Source organism: Prorops nasuta, unplaced genomic scaffold (assembly GCF_024137725.1).
Source record: "Prorops nasuta isolate Cenicafe-Biocafe unplaced genomic scaffold, Cenicafe_Pnas_1.2 PNAS00002, whole genome shotgun sequence".
Classification (NCBI taxonomy): Eukaryota; Metazoa; Arthropoda; class Insecta; order Hymenoptera; family Bethylidae; genus Prorops; species Prorops nasuta.
This window is the reverse complement of record NW_027116799.1, coordinates 13156537-13174084: the sequence shown is the minus strand read 5'-3', so window position 1 is coordinate 13174084 and position 17548 is coordinate 13156537. Positions and strand designations below refer to the sequence as shown.

The 17548-nt window shown below is 33.6% G+C and overlaps 1 protein-coding gene across 1 annotated transcript; it reads right to left on the bottom strand.

Moving 5' to 3' along the window:
* Positions 1-15933: 15933 nt before the first annotated feature.
* On the bottom strand, positions 15934-17004 carry LOC136781155 (THAP domain-containing protein 2-like). The gene is made up of 5 exons (XM_066739930.1): positions 16852-17004; positions 16562-16735; positions 16334-16498; positions 16063-16276; positions 15934-15956 (listed from the first exon to the last, which is right to left on the bottom strand). Exons 1-5 carry the CDS (start codon positions 17002-17004, stop codon positions 15934-15936), a joined length of 729 nt encoding a protein of 242 aa, XP_066596027.1.
* Between the last annotated feature and the right edge of the window lie 544 nt (positions 17005-17548).

Here is a 17548-nt window from a genome sequence, read left to right as displayed (position 1 = left end):
TTAATAATAATCCCGTGAGCTATGTACATTGGAACGATCCAAACGAACTGGTCGAGCGATTAAAACTATTAATTGCATCATCTGCTGCTGGTCATACGAATCACCATAATGAGATACAGTCAATAATTGAGGAGCTCCATGAAGAAGGTATCATCTTATAAAAGAGATTGCAGTTTCAAGATTTTCTCAGTTCAACGTACTACTTCACTATGACAATAAATAAATTTGGAGCTGGTTTCAATACTGGTAAAGTGAGAAATTATTTTCACAAAATTGATGATGATACGTTAAAGTTTGATAAATATAAGAATGCATTTAATGCCAAGAAGAAAATAATTTCAAACTTGGGATCTGATGTTACTGATGAGACAAGTGCGGTGAATATCAGTGTTCTGATGAGTAATTTGACACCACTGCGTGATAGCTTTACAAAAGAAATGAATGAATATAGTGTGAAGCTGAATGAATATGCATTAAAATGTGAAATTCTTGAGGAAAAAATGACAAATCTGTTGAAAAAACGTATCGACGAAATTGATGAAAGAATCGAAAAATTGAATGATAAAATCGATCATAATAGTTACAAATTGGCAGGATCTAAATAAGAGAAGAAAGCGTTATTCTATATAAAAGAGATTGCAGTTTCAAGATTTTCTCAGTTCCACGTACTACTTCACTATGACAATAAATAAATTTGGAGCTGGTTTCAATACCGGTAAAGTGAGAAATTATTTCCACAAAATTGATAATGATACGTTAAAGTTTGATAAACAAAAGAATGCATTTAATGCCAAGAAGAAAATAATTTCAAACTTAGAATGTGATGTTACGGATGAGACAAGTGCGGTGAATATGGCTGCTCTGTTACGTAATTCGATGACTGTACGTGATAGCTTAATGAGAGAATTGTTTGAATACAGTGAGAAGCTAACTCACTATTACCTAAAATGTAACATTCTTGAGGAAAAATTTACAACTCTAATGAAAAAAATCGATGAAATTGATGAAATTGGTATAAGAATCGATAAATTGGTTGATAAAGTCGATCATAATGATTATAAATTGGATCGAAAAGACAAGGAATTACGAAATGATATGATTGTTGGATTGAAAATTGTTGTAGAATATTTCTCTAATCAGCTGGCAAAAAAAGATTTTGCAAATGAGAAGAATAGAGAAGACGATATAAATTATGCCTTGAAGAAACTTATACTACCGCCAGTGCTTGATGACCTGCTGTAAACATAACACGTAGTGGAATAATTATGAGTAGTGAGGAGAAGAAGCAATTGGTAGAAGAGTTGCATGTGCCTGCCAGACGGAACTTTTTACGTAGACGGATAATAATACGAGGCTTCGATGACCTCTGGCAAGCAGACCTGGTAGACATGAGAAGCTATGCAGACGCAGGCTACCACTACATTCTCACAGTTATTGATGCATTGTCGAAATATGGCTGGGCAATAGCCCTGAAAACCAAGTCAGGCAAGGAATTGACAGCTGCATTGCTGAAAATCCTGAAGAGTGGGAGATGTCCGAAAAATCTACAGACCGACGATGGCAAGGAATTTTATAATAGTGATTTCCAATCGCTTATGAAAAAGCATGGAATAAATCATTACTCAACATACAGTGTATTGAAAGCAACCATAGTCGAGCGTTGGAATCGAACGTTGAAGACAGAAATGTGGAAAGGATTTACGTTGAATGGAAATTACAAGTGGAGAGCTATGCTACAACAACTGGTTGACAAATACAATTCAAGAAAACATCGTACTATAGGAATGCGTCCAGCCGATGTGAAACCTGAACATGCTAATAAGCTCTTAGCAACAGTATTCAGTAATATAAAGATCGTTGGTCGTGCCAAGTTCAAAGTCGGTGATTTTGTACGAATCAGTAAATATAAGAATGTATTTGCAAAAGGCTACACACCAAATTGGACAACTGAAATATTTGAAATTATAAAAGTGCAGAAAACAAATCCTGTTACATATTTACTAAGGGATTCTAGTGGTACAGATATATATGGTGGATTCTACGAACATGAACTTTTAAAAACTGCTAATCCTAATGTATATCTAGTTGAGAAGGTATTACGTAAGAAGGGGGACAAAGTCTTTGTAAAGTGGTTAGGATTCAATAATACACATAATTCATGGATAAATAAAAACAATATTTTGTAACATACAATTTATTAATAAAGAAGCAATTATTTAATCTTCATTTAAATCTACTTCACTTAATTCTATTTCATTTATCCTATAATGACCCCATGGTAGAGTTGATACAGTACCTTGTACAATATAGCGCTTATCATCATGTGGACTGAGAGAAATTTTTTGCTGTACAATTGAATAAACATTATGCAATTTTGAACGAATTAAATTTTGATTATGGATATGAACAGTAAAATTTTGTAAGCAGTCTCTATAATCTTCAAACGTTATTTTTCTAGCGATAACGCAACTCTTAACGCCCTTAGCTTTTTTAAAAATTTTATCTTGTATTTTAAATGTATACATTTTCGATCTCAGCCCAATAAACTCAGTCATAATTCTCCCGTTATTCTCATCTTTCATCAAACCAGGCACTTTTTTATTTACTAGAGGTAAATTATACTGGTTATTAGGCGAATAATCACTAGTATCGAATCTTGAAAGATTTTCTCTCATGATCGTGTAAATGTCATCGCATTCGATACTGTATATCAAAATATCTGTATCGGTATACAATGCTCTACATTTACTACCAAACGTTGGAAGCATATATTCATAATGGAATTCGTATAAACATGTTTTTGAAATATCTAGAATACTCATACCTACATATATAGGTTTATCAAATTTCGCCGTTAATTTTTTTAATTCTACCGCAACCAAATTTTCGTTGAATATGGCGCTACTGTGAAAATTTGGTTGGGATATCAATGCTTCTGCTCCATATCTTCCTTCCCACTTACTAACTAGCCTCACATCAACTCTATTTCTTACATTTTCCATCGTCTTACCGAACACTGCATTGTTCATTAGTTTGAAAAGATTTTTCTCAAACTCATTTTTAAATGCAGCTCGCAAACGTGTGTTTAAGTCTATATATTTGTTTAGCCAGGCAGATTGCTGGAATCTTAATCCGCGATGGATACGTTTCAGTACCATTCCATGACGAATACATTGTTGTAAAGCCCGATAATGTATAACATAACGCTCTTTATTTTCGACAGTTGCAAGTAGCTTCTTCTGTCGTGCTCCGGGCGGAGCCTCACGTACCGGACAAAATGGCAAGTCAGAGTGATTATCATGAAGTACGCTTGGATACTCCAAGTCTACCTCTAAAATAAAACCCTCAGATGAATCTATAGGTATGCTAGAGATATCAAAGTTGTTAGTATCTTCAATCCAGCGAAATCCATGAGTAGGTAGAGCTTGACACATTGCCCATCCGTATAGATTATTTACATCATAGTACATTAAATATTTGCTTGGTTTTGTTGAGTCATAATCATTCATATACCGATTGTTTGCTTTTTCATAGCGGTGAGAGCACTGACTCAAACCACCACGTATTCCGCGTTCTACGAAAAGCAACATTTCAACATCAGTGAAAAGTTCCAATTTTATTCTAGTATATTTAAGCATTGCATCCCAAGTGAAGCCTGGGAGTGTAAAATAATGTGCAGGATCCAAATTATAATTTTCCATGCAGCTATCGCGAAAATTTTCAAAAACGTCTGTCAGTAATAATACGTCAGTTTTTAAATAGAGATCGCTGTACTCCCCAAGTGTTTGTATTTGAAAATTGATCCATACCTCCTTAGCATGATTATATGCCTCTTCACTAATATCACTGTCAGTTAATTTGTTATAGAATAACTTGCGAGGCGGTAAAGCATTTTCTTCCAGACGATTCAGATTATCTACGTAATCATAAGGAAAAATACCTTTTCTTGTTAGTAGATTAAATTGTTCCGTATTTAAATTCGAAAATTCTGACTCTAAGTTTTGCAATTGAGATCTCTCCAAGTATGAGCTCAATTTGTCTAAACTTGATGCAAGAAATTTAAATGAATCAATAAATCTGAGCTGAATATTATATTTCCGTATGTATTTTGTAAATGAAATATACTTTTCCTTATGTACAGGTAGCAGGTATACTGAACCCTCATACATGTTTGCGATCGCATTGAAGATGAAATGTGCATCGTAATTAGATAAATTATGAAAAATTACTGGAATAACGTGCGAATCTTTATAGTTTAAATTACAATTGTTGTGAGAGGGTCCTCTATATTTACCTGTTAAATGATCATGATCGCGAACACGTATTTGATTTGGAAGAAATGGCTTTTTACATATATGACAGTCAGGATCATTGTTATGACGAAAATTTTCGCTAATACTTAGCGTTCTCATAGGCACTACAGTCTTTAGTTTTTCGCTCGCTATGCTAGCAATTTTATCGAGTTCTCGCACAAACCATTCTATACACTCGAGTCCACGATATGATTTATAGGTTGAGAGCGATGAATCACGAACGCTTTTAAAATAATATCCTACACTAAAGGGTAAATGTTTTTGATAAATACTACTATTACCGCTCGTTTCATTCACTTTCTCTAATAAACATTCAATGTCTGCATATACGACGAATGGGGTCCTCTCATTGTTCTTGTCATTTTTAAAGGACACCCAACGGTCCTCTTCAGGTAGCAGTATACGGACGTTTATATTGAGCTGACTGCAATCACGTTTATGAGATTGAAGTTTATCCTCATTGAAGAAATAGTGTAAACATCTAAGAGAAAAATCATATTAGTATATAAACATTAAATAAAATTATATTAAAATATAAACAGTATAACATACCGATTACAAATAAGATGAGATTGTTTTTTTCGAGTCAGTTGTTTCTTTAGCAAGCGAGAAAGATTCGTGATACATAAAAAATGTGCTGCACCTTGATGTTCGAGAAGAAGAAGATTCGCATGTCTCGATTTCTCACATTTTGTGAGTTGAAGAGGTGCAATAATTTTATTCTCCTGCCCTTCTTGCTCATCCACCATGGTGAAAACATTAATCGACACATCATTATCTTCTTCAAATTTAGGTATCTGCCTTAATGTGGTTGGAAATGTTATACTTCTGACGTTGAAAACAGATTTAAAATGGGGGTATGAAGATTGTCGTTGTGGGTTTTTAGTTGAAATAGTCGGATAGAGTGCAGCCGTTACAGCCCATGCAAAACATGTATTATCATCACTCTGTATGTTTATCACTGCATGTTTGTTCTTAATATATTTTGGAAGGTCGATTCCACAGCCTGCATGTAGTGGATTATAGTGATTAATATTCACAATTAAATTTAATATTTTTTCCAAAGCCCACCCACTATCACGCTCTTGAAATTCACCTAATTTTGTTAAAATTTTATCTATGACGTTTGTTTTATACCAATCACTAAAAGTATCAGTCTTGAATAAAATCACATTTTTTGTGGAAATATGTTTGATATCACTAATTTCCTTGCAAATAAATTGTCCGTTGAATACCATATTTATCTTAACAGCGCTTACTTTACTGAATACTTTGTTCATGTAGGATTGCAGCATTTCTGATGCTGCCAATAGAAATTCATGTGGTTCGATATAATTAGTGTTTACTATCATACCACTACACATTCGACTTTTAAATGATGAATCAAGATCTTTCCAAATAAGCTTTTCCGCATTAATGCCCGCTCCAATTGAATTTTTATTTTTCGCCGCATGGAGAAGTAACTTTCGAATACATTTTATTTCTGCAAGATTTTTCTGTATAGCATCTGGAGTTGCATTCCGGTTGGATTCTCTCAAATCTCGAATATAATCACGACACTTGCAAACCCACTCGCGATAATCATGCTGAGTTCTTAAATCGGGATTCTTAAGAGCGTGATTTGAAGAATAACTTTTTTCTCTTGCTGCTCTGATTAATCGACACTGTATCTGAGCAATTTCCGTAAATATTTTCTGCCTTGCTCCTATACGTGCATTGCGGCTAGCAACTCTCAATTTTTTAATGTAATCGCGACAATCACGTACCCACTCACGATATTCATCCTGGCTACTTAAAACTCTATTTAGAAGCGACATCGTACTTCTTTCCGTTTAAATGATCAGCGTGAAACTAATGAAAAATCTTAGATGGAGAACCCTTCAAATAATCAGTCTCCGAGACACTTCAGTAACATAAATACTTTACGGATCAGGTTTCGCGTTGAAGTAAAAAGAATGCATTCAAGTTTAAAATATACATATATTCTAGATTTTTGATTCATACATATATTTCATATAATATACATTTCTCAGTGCGCATATACCTTCATGATTCATGCAAATAGGAAGTTGTGAATTATATAAACCATCTTCTAAATTATAATTTCCCCACACATATTCATCTACATTACTAATTTCTAAATCACAAATACTCTTTAACCAATTTAACTTTTCCACCCCTTTTACAAAAACCGTATCCTCATATACATATTTTTTTATAATATCTTTATATTTATAATATGGTGAAAAACCATCCATCCAATTTAAGCCATGATGATTGAAAAAGATTGAACTGAAAAAGAAATTCCTTATTCATTGAAAATAATAATTCGTTGTTTTTTATAAAATATACTTACTCTGTTTTCTTTCTCTCCTCTTCACTTAACCAAGTATGTGGAAAGGGGGGTGAAAATAAAATATGATGCACTTTTAGTTCTTGTAAAACTGCAAATTCTTTAACTATAAATGTCTTATCCATTAAATAGAATCCTTGAAAATCGACGAACGTTGGGATCATCATGTTAGCGTTTTTAATACTAAATTTATTACACTTTGCCTTTATTTTAAATATATTCTTTTTTTGTTTCTCTAAAGTTTTCCCCTTCTCTTCAAACCAAGTATTTCAATTCTCCCACTATCCTTAACTATTCACTCTTTGGACCAATGGTGTTTCTAAGAGTGTCTAGTTAGTCACCTCCCACCACAGATCAAATTTTTCACATCCCTTACAGCATTTAAAAAATCTTGAGGAGTGTGTAGGGTAGTCTTCAGTTCAGAAAATTTTCAGTTCAAGTTAAGCTAGTGACTCTTAAGCTACTCTGCCACAATGATACGTTTAAACGAAATTACGCATATTATTGACATTGATGGCTTTATGGTCAACAAAAAAATTATCTACAAAGAAATAGCTATAAAAAATTTGGCTAATAATTATACGCATTACGGGGCGTTTAGGGTCAGTGTGCCCTATGAAAAATTAAATTTGAGTAATAAAAAGACAGTGAGTTTTGTGTTTAAAAACATACACGGAATTGAATACGGAAATGTTGGTTGTGAAAAATACAGCCAACATGACGTATTTGATTTTATTAATGAAATCAACAACGACTGTGAACGGCCGATAGTGGCATACAAAGGAGGCCACATTGAACGAGATGTTCTGAATTCACTGGGGATTATCAGCATGAACTTAGAAGCATACAACTGTCCCAAATTCGATATATTAATAAATGAATATAGAACGTATACGCAAACATGTAGTTTGCATAAATTATTGTATACGAGAAAGAACAAGCCAGTTCACTGTGTGGCCCAAGAAGTGGATATTTTCGCAAAGTGGTTGCGGAAACAAATAAAAGGTAAATATTAAAAATTAAGTTCGCAATTCACTTGATATTAATAAATTTTTTTTATGTTTCAGAAGCTGTTATTAGCTGAATAGGCTAAATATTATTGTAAATTCGTTTTTATATAAGTTTCAATTGTATTAGTTTTTTATATAAGTTTCATGTTCGTTTTTAATTATATGATAAATGTTATTTAATACTCTCTTTCTTTTCCCCTACTCCTATTTCCCTTAATTTAATCCGTAAAAGAAAAAAGAAAAACAGAAAAAAAATAAAAAAAGCACTTTATAATTATTACTAACTCATAAAAGAAAAAAAATCTACCTAGTGCTCAATGTGTAAGGAAAAATGTAAAATCAATTTAAATGGCGGATCTATAGTAGGAAAATAGTGGGAGGGTCTAGGATAAGTATGTGGAGGGAGAAAAGACCCTTGGAGGGCAGGTCTAAGAAAAAAAAAATGGCAGTCCGTAAGATGCTCAGGACCCCTATCGGTGTAGCTGTACCCAGTAATTTTCGTGATCGCCACCTAGTGGAGAAAAATGAAACTTTTTCCTCCACCAACTAAAAGACAAAAAAAGTTCTCTGGGTAACTGCCAGGATAACTAACCATCCGGGCCCTAGGGTGATGGGAGAAGGGTAACCCTTATAGGGAACTAGTGGACCCGTAGGATAACTAACCATCCGGGTCCTAGGGTCATGGGAGAGGGGGTAAGCGTTAGGGAACTAGTGGACCAGTAGGATAATTAACCATCAGGGCCCTAGACTGATGGGAGAGGGGTGAGAGACTAAGAGAGAAAGAGAGGGTGAGAGGGATCTCTCTCTCTCTCTCTCTCTCTCTCTCTCACTCCCCACAGCCAAAGCATTTCCTCCGCACACCCGCACCCCCCTCACCACCATGTCACAGGAACCCAAGACACTTCCCCCCCCGCACACCCGCACTCCCCTCACCACCGTGTCACAGGAACCCAAGACACTTCCCCCGCACACCCGCACTCCCCTCACCACCGTGTCACAGGAAAACCCAAGACACTTCCCCCCGCACACCCGCACTCCCCTCACCACCGTGTCACAGGAACCCCCTAGCTACCACTACTCACAATTAACCAAACTTACCATTTATTATAGGTGCATGCTGACCCTTATGGTCATAACGATCCACAGAAGCTCCCAGCAAGTACAAAATATTCCCATCAAAGGTCAACCTGGACTATTGTACGAAAAATTCGGCACGGTCAATTTTTATAAAGAAAAATGGAAATTAGTGATAACTACCGACATAGTAGAATATCGCCAAAGACTCGCGCAACTAGACAAATTCCTATATGACCACACCCTTTGCTACAAACAAGAAGGAAGAAAAATCTGTAAACACCCCGTCCTTGATATCGTCTACAAACTAGAGACAGCCGGAAAGAATCTAGACGAAATAGATGAAATAACGTTACATCAAGAGAGAAACAGACGAGGACTAGCAAACGGAGTAGGGTCAATCGGAAAAATTTTATTCGGAATAATGGACAGTAACGATGAAGAAGAAATAAATAAACATCTACAAAGCATAGATCAAACAGTAGAAACCAACAAATTAGCACTCCTAAAACAAATTCAAATTATCGACCAAACTATAGAAATTTATAATAACACGATACAAAAAATAGATGCGAACGAAAAAATGCTGATGAAATCAGCACGTGATCTAGAAGCCCAAGCGGACGAACGAGAAGCTCTATATAACATTAATCTTACATCCGAAGAATTAATGATAGACACGGAACACTTACTAAATTTCGTAATACAGGCGAGCCAAGGAGTAATAAATCCGAAAATTATACGATATACAAAAATTCTCGAATACCTTAAGGATGCGATCCCTCTCATCCCTCCTGGCACGCAATTCCCTTTTCCATTAGAAACACTAAACATACATTTAATTTCCAAACTAATGAAACCCACAATTTATACCAAAACAAATAAACTAATTGTAGTATTTCATATACCCCTAATAACGCCCAAAGAATTCGACCTTTTGCAAATATATCCAATCCCAATCCCTATTCAGAATTCTACAACACTACACTCCATAATAAACTTAAGACAGGAATACATAGCAATAGACAGCATTGCTGAGCATTATACAGAGTATACCGAAGAGGAACTACAAAAATGTTATACGATAAAAGATAATTATTTCTGTCCAACGGATAAACCGTCCAACAAAATAAAAGCAGTTAATCCATGCGAAATTGCATTATACTTAAAATACATAGATATAAATACGTGCGAGCATAAACTTATACATTTAGTGCAACCGATGCTAATTCCCATGAAAAACCAAGCCTCGTGGATATACTCCACACCGCGATTAGAAATTGTAGAAGTAATCTGCAAACAAAAACCTACCTATAATATAGAGTTAATGGGCTCCGGAGTAATTAATTTATATAAAAATTGTATTCTAACAGCTACTGATTTTGTTTTGGAACCCGTACAAACCTCCAAGCCCAACAAACATAAAAACTATATCCCGCACTATAATTTCTTTTTGAGAGCCATAGATCCTGAAAACTACGTAGCAGCAATCAATACAACCAAAATTCCCAGGCTGCATAACATCCTGAACAAGGTCAACGATCTCAACACGCTCAGCATCCAGCTAAAACAGCTGAAAAAGGATGTACAAAACGAAGACCTAGGAGAACACCACACCTATCAACATATGGCCATCTCATATTCCACTACAACGTTAATCATCATAGGATTAACCATTTACATAATCTGGCGATATCTTCACAGAAGAACAAAACCTAAGCCAAGACTCAGGTCAATACAGGCATTGCCATCCAATGCCATCGTAACAGATGACGCCGCCGCCCCAGCAACGGACGACGCTGCCCCGACGCACATGATTATCGTCACACCTGAGCAAGAGGCAAATTTTCAATACGACCCCGATTATTAGTCACCCATCCTCTTCTTCCAGGGGGGGAGGGGTGTTATGTACATAGAATAAACATACATAACTCATTGCTACAATAAGCATTATATAATTAATATTATTAATATTATTATCATTTGAAGACATAATTAATAAATCTAAATCTATCATAGTTATACTAAAATACCAATAGCCTCATTGTAAAGGAGAAATACTCCAAATAGCGACAAATTCCTGAGTGTAATACGAAGCGCCAGACGCAGCTCGTTCACACTGTCGCCAAGGCTAAGTCCCGACACGTGGCAAATGCACTTCGACGGCAGTCGAATGTTCTAGAACAATGACGCATTTGACCATTGGGACCCGCAAATGTTACCATATAAGGTAATGTTTGACGCTGCACTTTGAGGGTAAGAGCCCCAAACGTGCAGCCCCAAAAATCAGTTCGAGTCTACAGCTAAGAGGAACCAATCGAATCTTTTAGTACCTTCAGTCCTCCTGCCTCTTAGACTTCTCTAGGCAATCCTTTGCCTATTAAGTACACTATTAACTAGCTCATAACACTGGTTATCAACTTGTATAAAGAAGAAACATTGTAAACAAATCTCAATAAATCTTATTATACAAAAGAATTTCAAGTTTGTCGTGAATCAGCGATTGAACCACAACAGTATGTATAAATAAATATTGAAATTTTTCATGGAAATTCTTACTTTTATGAAACCTAAAGTTATCTTAAATTCTTCACTTTTCTTATAAATAATATTTAATCAAATTGTAGCTATTAATTATTTTGTTTATCTTCGCAATAAAAAGTAATCACATAATGGAATATTCTATAGTCATAAGTAATTATTTATAATAAAAGCGTGTATATTCAAACTTAGATATTAAATGAACTAGAAATGCTGTATATTGTTATATACATACAACTAATTATATCACTTTTCTCTGTTAACTTAAAACCTAGCCAATAACTAGAATTAAAACATTTAATTGATTAAAGTTAGTTAAATTAAAAAGGCTCCGGTTGCATTCTCACCAAACGCCGTGTGGCGTCATTCGTATGCAACCTGAACCTCTTTCTTAGGCAACAGCACTTCTTTGTTGCCAGGTCCTCAGAGTGGGCGTGGCCAAAAGTCTTAGTCAGCTATTAGAACTATCGACTTATTGACGCACGGTCGACTTAGTAACCATTGACGCACGATCGATTCCCGAAAACCATACCATATATGGTCATGAGAATCGATGCATTTTGAGGCAACGACTTGACTGCTTGACTCCTGACCGATCAGTCCTGGTCCAGCTGTAACTAGAACAAGTAATCTGACTTTACCTGAGCATTAGTTCCCAAGTTACTCTAAATTCAATCCAACTTTAAATTAGATAATTATTTTATTAAAAACCTCTAAAACGTATATAACTATTAAATTTATTTTATATAATTGAGCATTGTAAAATAATTCTACAAGGACTGAATAAATTTAGTTGTACCAAAGTACTTGAATTATTTTGTCACCGTGTGAACCCATAACAATATATACAAAATGAAATTGACTTTTATTAAATTTCTGTTATATTTCAAGCAATACAAATAATTTTCTGTTTATATTACACATTCATGAAGTGTTATTACATGCAATATTATAATAATAAAGTTACGTAACCTAATACCTTGAAAAAAAGATCAAATGTTAGCCTTATTACATTGTAATAAGTTTAATAATATGTTATTTTTATCTTCTAGAAGCTTATTTCTTTTTTCAAGCGCTTCAACTTTGCGTTTCTGCATTGTTAAAAAATTTTCCAATTTTTCGTCTTGTCTTTCTTGTTGCTTACTCAATAGTAGTTCAATACTTTTTAATATTTCTAATTTTTAAGACTCTAATTTAAATGCTTTCTCTCTTTGTGTATATAATTTTTGTCCATTTTCATATTTTCCTTTCATTACATTGTTTGCAGATCTACAAGCTTCGTCATTATTATCATTTGAAAAGAGTAAAATTTCATCCACGTCATTCTCTTCATTACTGGTTGAAAAATTATTTGAGGATAAAGAAAATGTATTAACAACAAGAAAAATGTACAGAAATATTTATTAAAAAAAAGTAAAATTTTAAATTCATAAAAATAAACCTTCTCATCGAAAAGTCCAATACTTGTATAGAATTTTCTTTCTTGTTCATGGAGGCAATACCAGGATCGAAATTCATTGACTTTTCTGTACAAAATATTTTGTCCATTTCATTATACCATTGCCAATTATGCCTACCTTCGGCTGTTTTCTTCTTCGATGTTTTTATTTTTTTATACGTAATCTTCAAATTTCTAATTTTCTTGTCTAGAGCCTCTGGTTTAAAGCAATATCCAATAGAATTTAACTCCTCAGCCATCTCTCTCCACAGATTAATATTTTTAATTTTTGGGTTTCGAAATTTGTCCACTCTGTGTTTATAATGGGTTAGCAAACATGTTGTACTCTTCATATCCCAGAAATCTAGAGTTAAAAGCATACAAAATAATAATTTAGAGAATACTTTTATTTTCTTTTAATAGCTATGATATTTACTCTTTTGGATATTTTCGTTTAAGTCATAATCTTCATATTCGTTTACTTCATTTAAACTTATATCATCTGTTACGTACTGGGGAGTCGTGGCCGCCTATCGGTCAAGTTTCGGCTGACTTGACACTACAGTCTGGGTCAGTAGAAACGCCGATTAAGCTTTGCGACTCACAGTACAATGAACTAAAATATTACACTCCGAGCGGTAAGAATGTAATGAATCGGCAAGATTCGGGTGAATGATAGTATGTATAAACATACGTTGGAAAAGCAGGTTTGACACAAAACTATGTATTTTCAAGTATTACAATTGTAGTTACAGTAAACGCTAATTATGCTGCAACAGCTTTCGCAGGCTTATTAACTATTCGTCACAACTATTAGACAGACTAGACTCTCTTATGGTTGTGGGTTACTCGCACTAATTTTATATGATCAGTTCGTAGTAGTTATCGCTATCTTTCAGAGCGGTACGTGTTAGCAGAGATGAAACGGGAGATTGCTCATGCGAGGTCCCGAGGCAATCCCTACCGGTAGGCGGCGCTGGTGTTGGCAAACGCGTCTCAGGTCCATCTAGAGACCCTGCAACAGAGTCTGGCCAAGCGATAGCCAGTTCTGATTGGTCCGCCATTGTTTGTCAATTGCCGCTCATTTTCAAAATAATAATTTAATCAGTACGACTCTAGTATAGCTTATATTGATTACAAAAATTTCTTTTTTTTATTATGTTTATCATTAAAACTCATTAAACAAATTTATAAATTTAGAAATCATGCATTTTATTTGAAAATTATAATAAAACTTACACATGTATTAAAGTTAAGTAAAATAAACTGAAAGGATACCAAACAGTTACGAAAATGCAGCATGCATTGCCATTGATTTGCTATCATATTTTTTAAACATTTTTCTTTCCTTTTTATTAAAAATTTTCAACCGAAAGGTTGCAAATCTTCTTAAAATTTTAGAATATAAATTGTGGCAATTCAAAATATCTTCAGAACTTATATTTTGAAACTGATTTATTAAGTATAAATGTAAATCAAAATTATTCATTTTGTTAAAGTACTTCGAATAGTGCCTAAACATCATTTCAAGCTCTATAAATAATTTAAAAGTAGTACTATTTACGAGAAATAATGCATTTTGTTTAAAACATTTTAATTGTACATATCTAGAAAATTTACTACGAAGCGGCTCTGAACATTTAATACTATTAATACAATTGCAGCATGTTTTACAAGTTTTTCTTATAGAAGTAATAATATATCCAGCAATATTATATAATGAGTTTAACTCTATATTTGATAATTTTGTCGTGACAATAGTTTTATTATACTTTGGTATTTGAATTTCATTTTGGTTATTATCTATATTAATAATACATTTTTTGTCCCTTTTTTGTAGTAAATATTCTAAAAATCCAGTTAAGTATAATTGATTATTACAGTCGTAGCTGCTGGTAGAAATTTCTTTCATATACATTGATATGGAAATTAACTTTAAATCATTTGCAAATTGCAATGCGTTTGGGACAACATTTTTTTGTCTAATTTGAGAAAAAATATTTTCCAGACAATCTTGCGTAAACCTTGATGTTAAAACATATTCAAATTTACATTTAATAATTAGAAATTCAGTTAAATTTATGACTGATTTTGTGCTGATCATGATTCCTCTTTGTACTGGCTTAAATACGCCTTTTCCAATTTCTAGAGTTGAGATTATATTTATTACCTCTTGTAAAAATTCAATTTTTTCTGTGTACAAGTTTTCATTCTTTTTTCCTAGAGCAAGTTTCATATAGCGCGAGGTCATAAGAGAAAACCATTGCATAATTATTTTTACAAACCACGCAGTTGTCTTATACTTTGGATCATTTTTTTCCTCTGCCAATAATTCGAAAGAGCAACTTACTTCATGAGAAAAAACATTTTTAGCACGATTAACTTTCATCTTATTGAAATTGTTACAAATTAAATCGTCTTTGCATAATTTCGGAACCAAAAGTAATTCACAATCTTCCTGCAGATTAATTAAATCAAAAAAATGCCTTAAATACACCTTATTTGAAGGTAATTTATATTTTAAAACAACACTTTCATCAATTGTAATAGTTTCATTACTAATGAAAGTTTGCTTCAAATTCTTAAAAATATGCGGAACATCAGCTATTACGTATAAATTTCGTTCAGGATCTAACGGATGGACTATACTATTTTTTATTTCACTATATCTACCAGTACTTATATTTAAAAGTCTCCATAGTGCAGTATTTCCCGGACCCATATCAGATGTAAAAAAATTTATACGTAGTCCTAATTCCTCAACTTGGTGTACTATCTGAAATATTATGTTTCTTAATGAAAGGCTTTTAAAACTATTTCCAGTAAAATGATAGCAAATAACATGCTTCCACCTACTAAATATTCCCACAATCAAAAAAACGAGAGCATGCGTTGCTGTACCTGTTTCGCCAGGAAATGTAATATCGCCTAACAATGATCCACTAGCTGGATTATAAGATTTTTTTGATATTATACTCATTTCATCGAATATTAAGCCACACTGCTTACTTCTTTCGTCAGTGAAAGAAGAGATTTTATATTTTAAGAACTCCAACATATCTTTAGAGACTCCAGGTTCAAATGTTAAACTTTCAATTTTTCTACGCAGTGTCCTTAAACTCGGAAGTGGCATTCCTTGAGAGAGTAATTCTTGATATCCATTTACTCCACAAGTTAGTCGTAATTTTAATGCTTTTCTAATTGTTACGTTAGACCATTTTTGTATTCTACATTTATTTGAAAGTCTTTTAATTTGATCTTTATTAAAAAGAATGCTTAAACCTCTTCTTTCATTAATATTGTTTTGTTCAATTGAGATTGATTTAATTTTACTTCTATAGGCTTTTAATTTTTTCCTTAGAAGAAAAAGTTGTAACTGTTGCTTTTTCAATAATTCTTTGTATCGGGAATTTCCTTCTACATCAACTTTATCTATTATTGCTTCTGTACTTGTTTGTGTAATTGATTTCGTTGCTGACTGCCAATTAGGTTCTACTGTAGAATTCTTAAAATTTTCACGTGGACTTTCTTGCTGATTTACAGTATCCTGAAAAACAGTACTTTAAACAATTTATATTTTATTTAATTTTGAAAATAAACTTACCATTTTATTGCAATTATCATTGTTTATATCTTCAACTTCAATAATATTTTGATTGCTTGATAGTGTACTTTTATCAATAGTTGACTGAGAGAGAGAATGTATGCTTTGTTCTGTATTAAAATTGCTAGAATTGTTATCTAGAAATTCTTGCCTATTTGCAATAACCTAAAAAAGAATACTATTAACTACTAATTTAAACTATTTTCTAAACTTTTATAATGATCGTACTGCATTATTATCAACATCGTTAACTGATTCTTTGGTTTGATTATTGTCATCATAATTTTCTTGACTAGTATTTACTCTTGGTTTCTTAAGGAAAAATCCAAAAATTGTAGGTACAGCATCTTTTCTCAATTTTCCTGAACAGTTTTGCTCCCACATTTCTGCAGTAAAGTGTATCTGTTTGAAAAAGTTAATAAAGTCTAAATATAGCTCTAGAATACAAACCGTAATTTATAGAAAACTATACATATTTTAAATAAAAATATATATTTGAATAGAAATTTTTTACTGACCTCGCAAAGAAATGAATTTCTTGTCGGTGACCAATTTTCTCGAGGAACATTTTTAACCCATAATGCACGACGAATTGGATCGCGAGGGAAAATTTTCATTAAATATCCCTTACTTGAGGAATTATTACAAAATGGAGCTGAACAACCGCCCATTTTGCACTAATATCTTATAAATTATAAATCATTTATAAGTTGCAATTTCATAACTAAAATTTAACCTGCAGCTTAACCAAACTTAACCACGACAATTCACTAAAAGTCCATTCTCAGCCGTGCAAGCAGAATTGCGCTTCCTACGCACGCTGTACGCGCAGTCAAATAGGGTTAGGTTAGGCGCGTTACATTGGGAACAAAGATAGAAAGAGAGAAGTTTCTAGGATGTATTTCTTTCTCTCTCTTAGGATTTTGACAAAATTCTTTGTTGGCCAGACTCTGGTGTAGGGTCTCTAGGTCCATCTAATCCCTAACGCCATCTATCGGAAGAGACCACGAAGCACGAGCGTTAAGCTTAGAATAGGGTAAAACAGATATGCATTGTTGCCAGAAAGCGGACTAAAGAGAGAGCGGAGATATTTTCTCGGACCTCTCTGTCCTTCTTGCTGTTAGCGTCTAGCAGAAGAGTCGAGGCAAAATCTTTCCGTTTCGCTTTGCCGAAAATCTACCAATATTCGATGTCATTTACATTTGCAGCCCAATG

Coding starts and splice junctions, on each gene's coding strand:
- LOC136781155 (XM_066739930.1), bottom strand. CDS start 17,004: ATGGGCGGTTGTTCAGCTCCATTTTGTAATAATTCCTCAAGTAAGGGA. Junction 16,277..16,333: donor ATGATAATTGCAATAAAATG/GTAAGTTTATTT, acceptor ACTGTTTTTCAG/GATACTGTAAATCAGCAAGA. Junction 15,957..16,062: donor AAAATTAAAAGCCTATAGAA/GTAAAATTAAAT, acceptor AAATAAATGTAG/AATACAAAAATGGTCTAACG.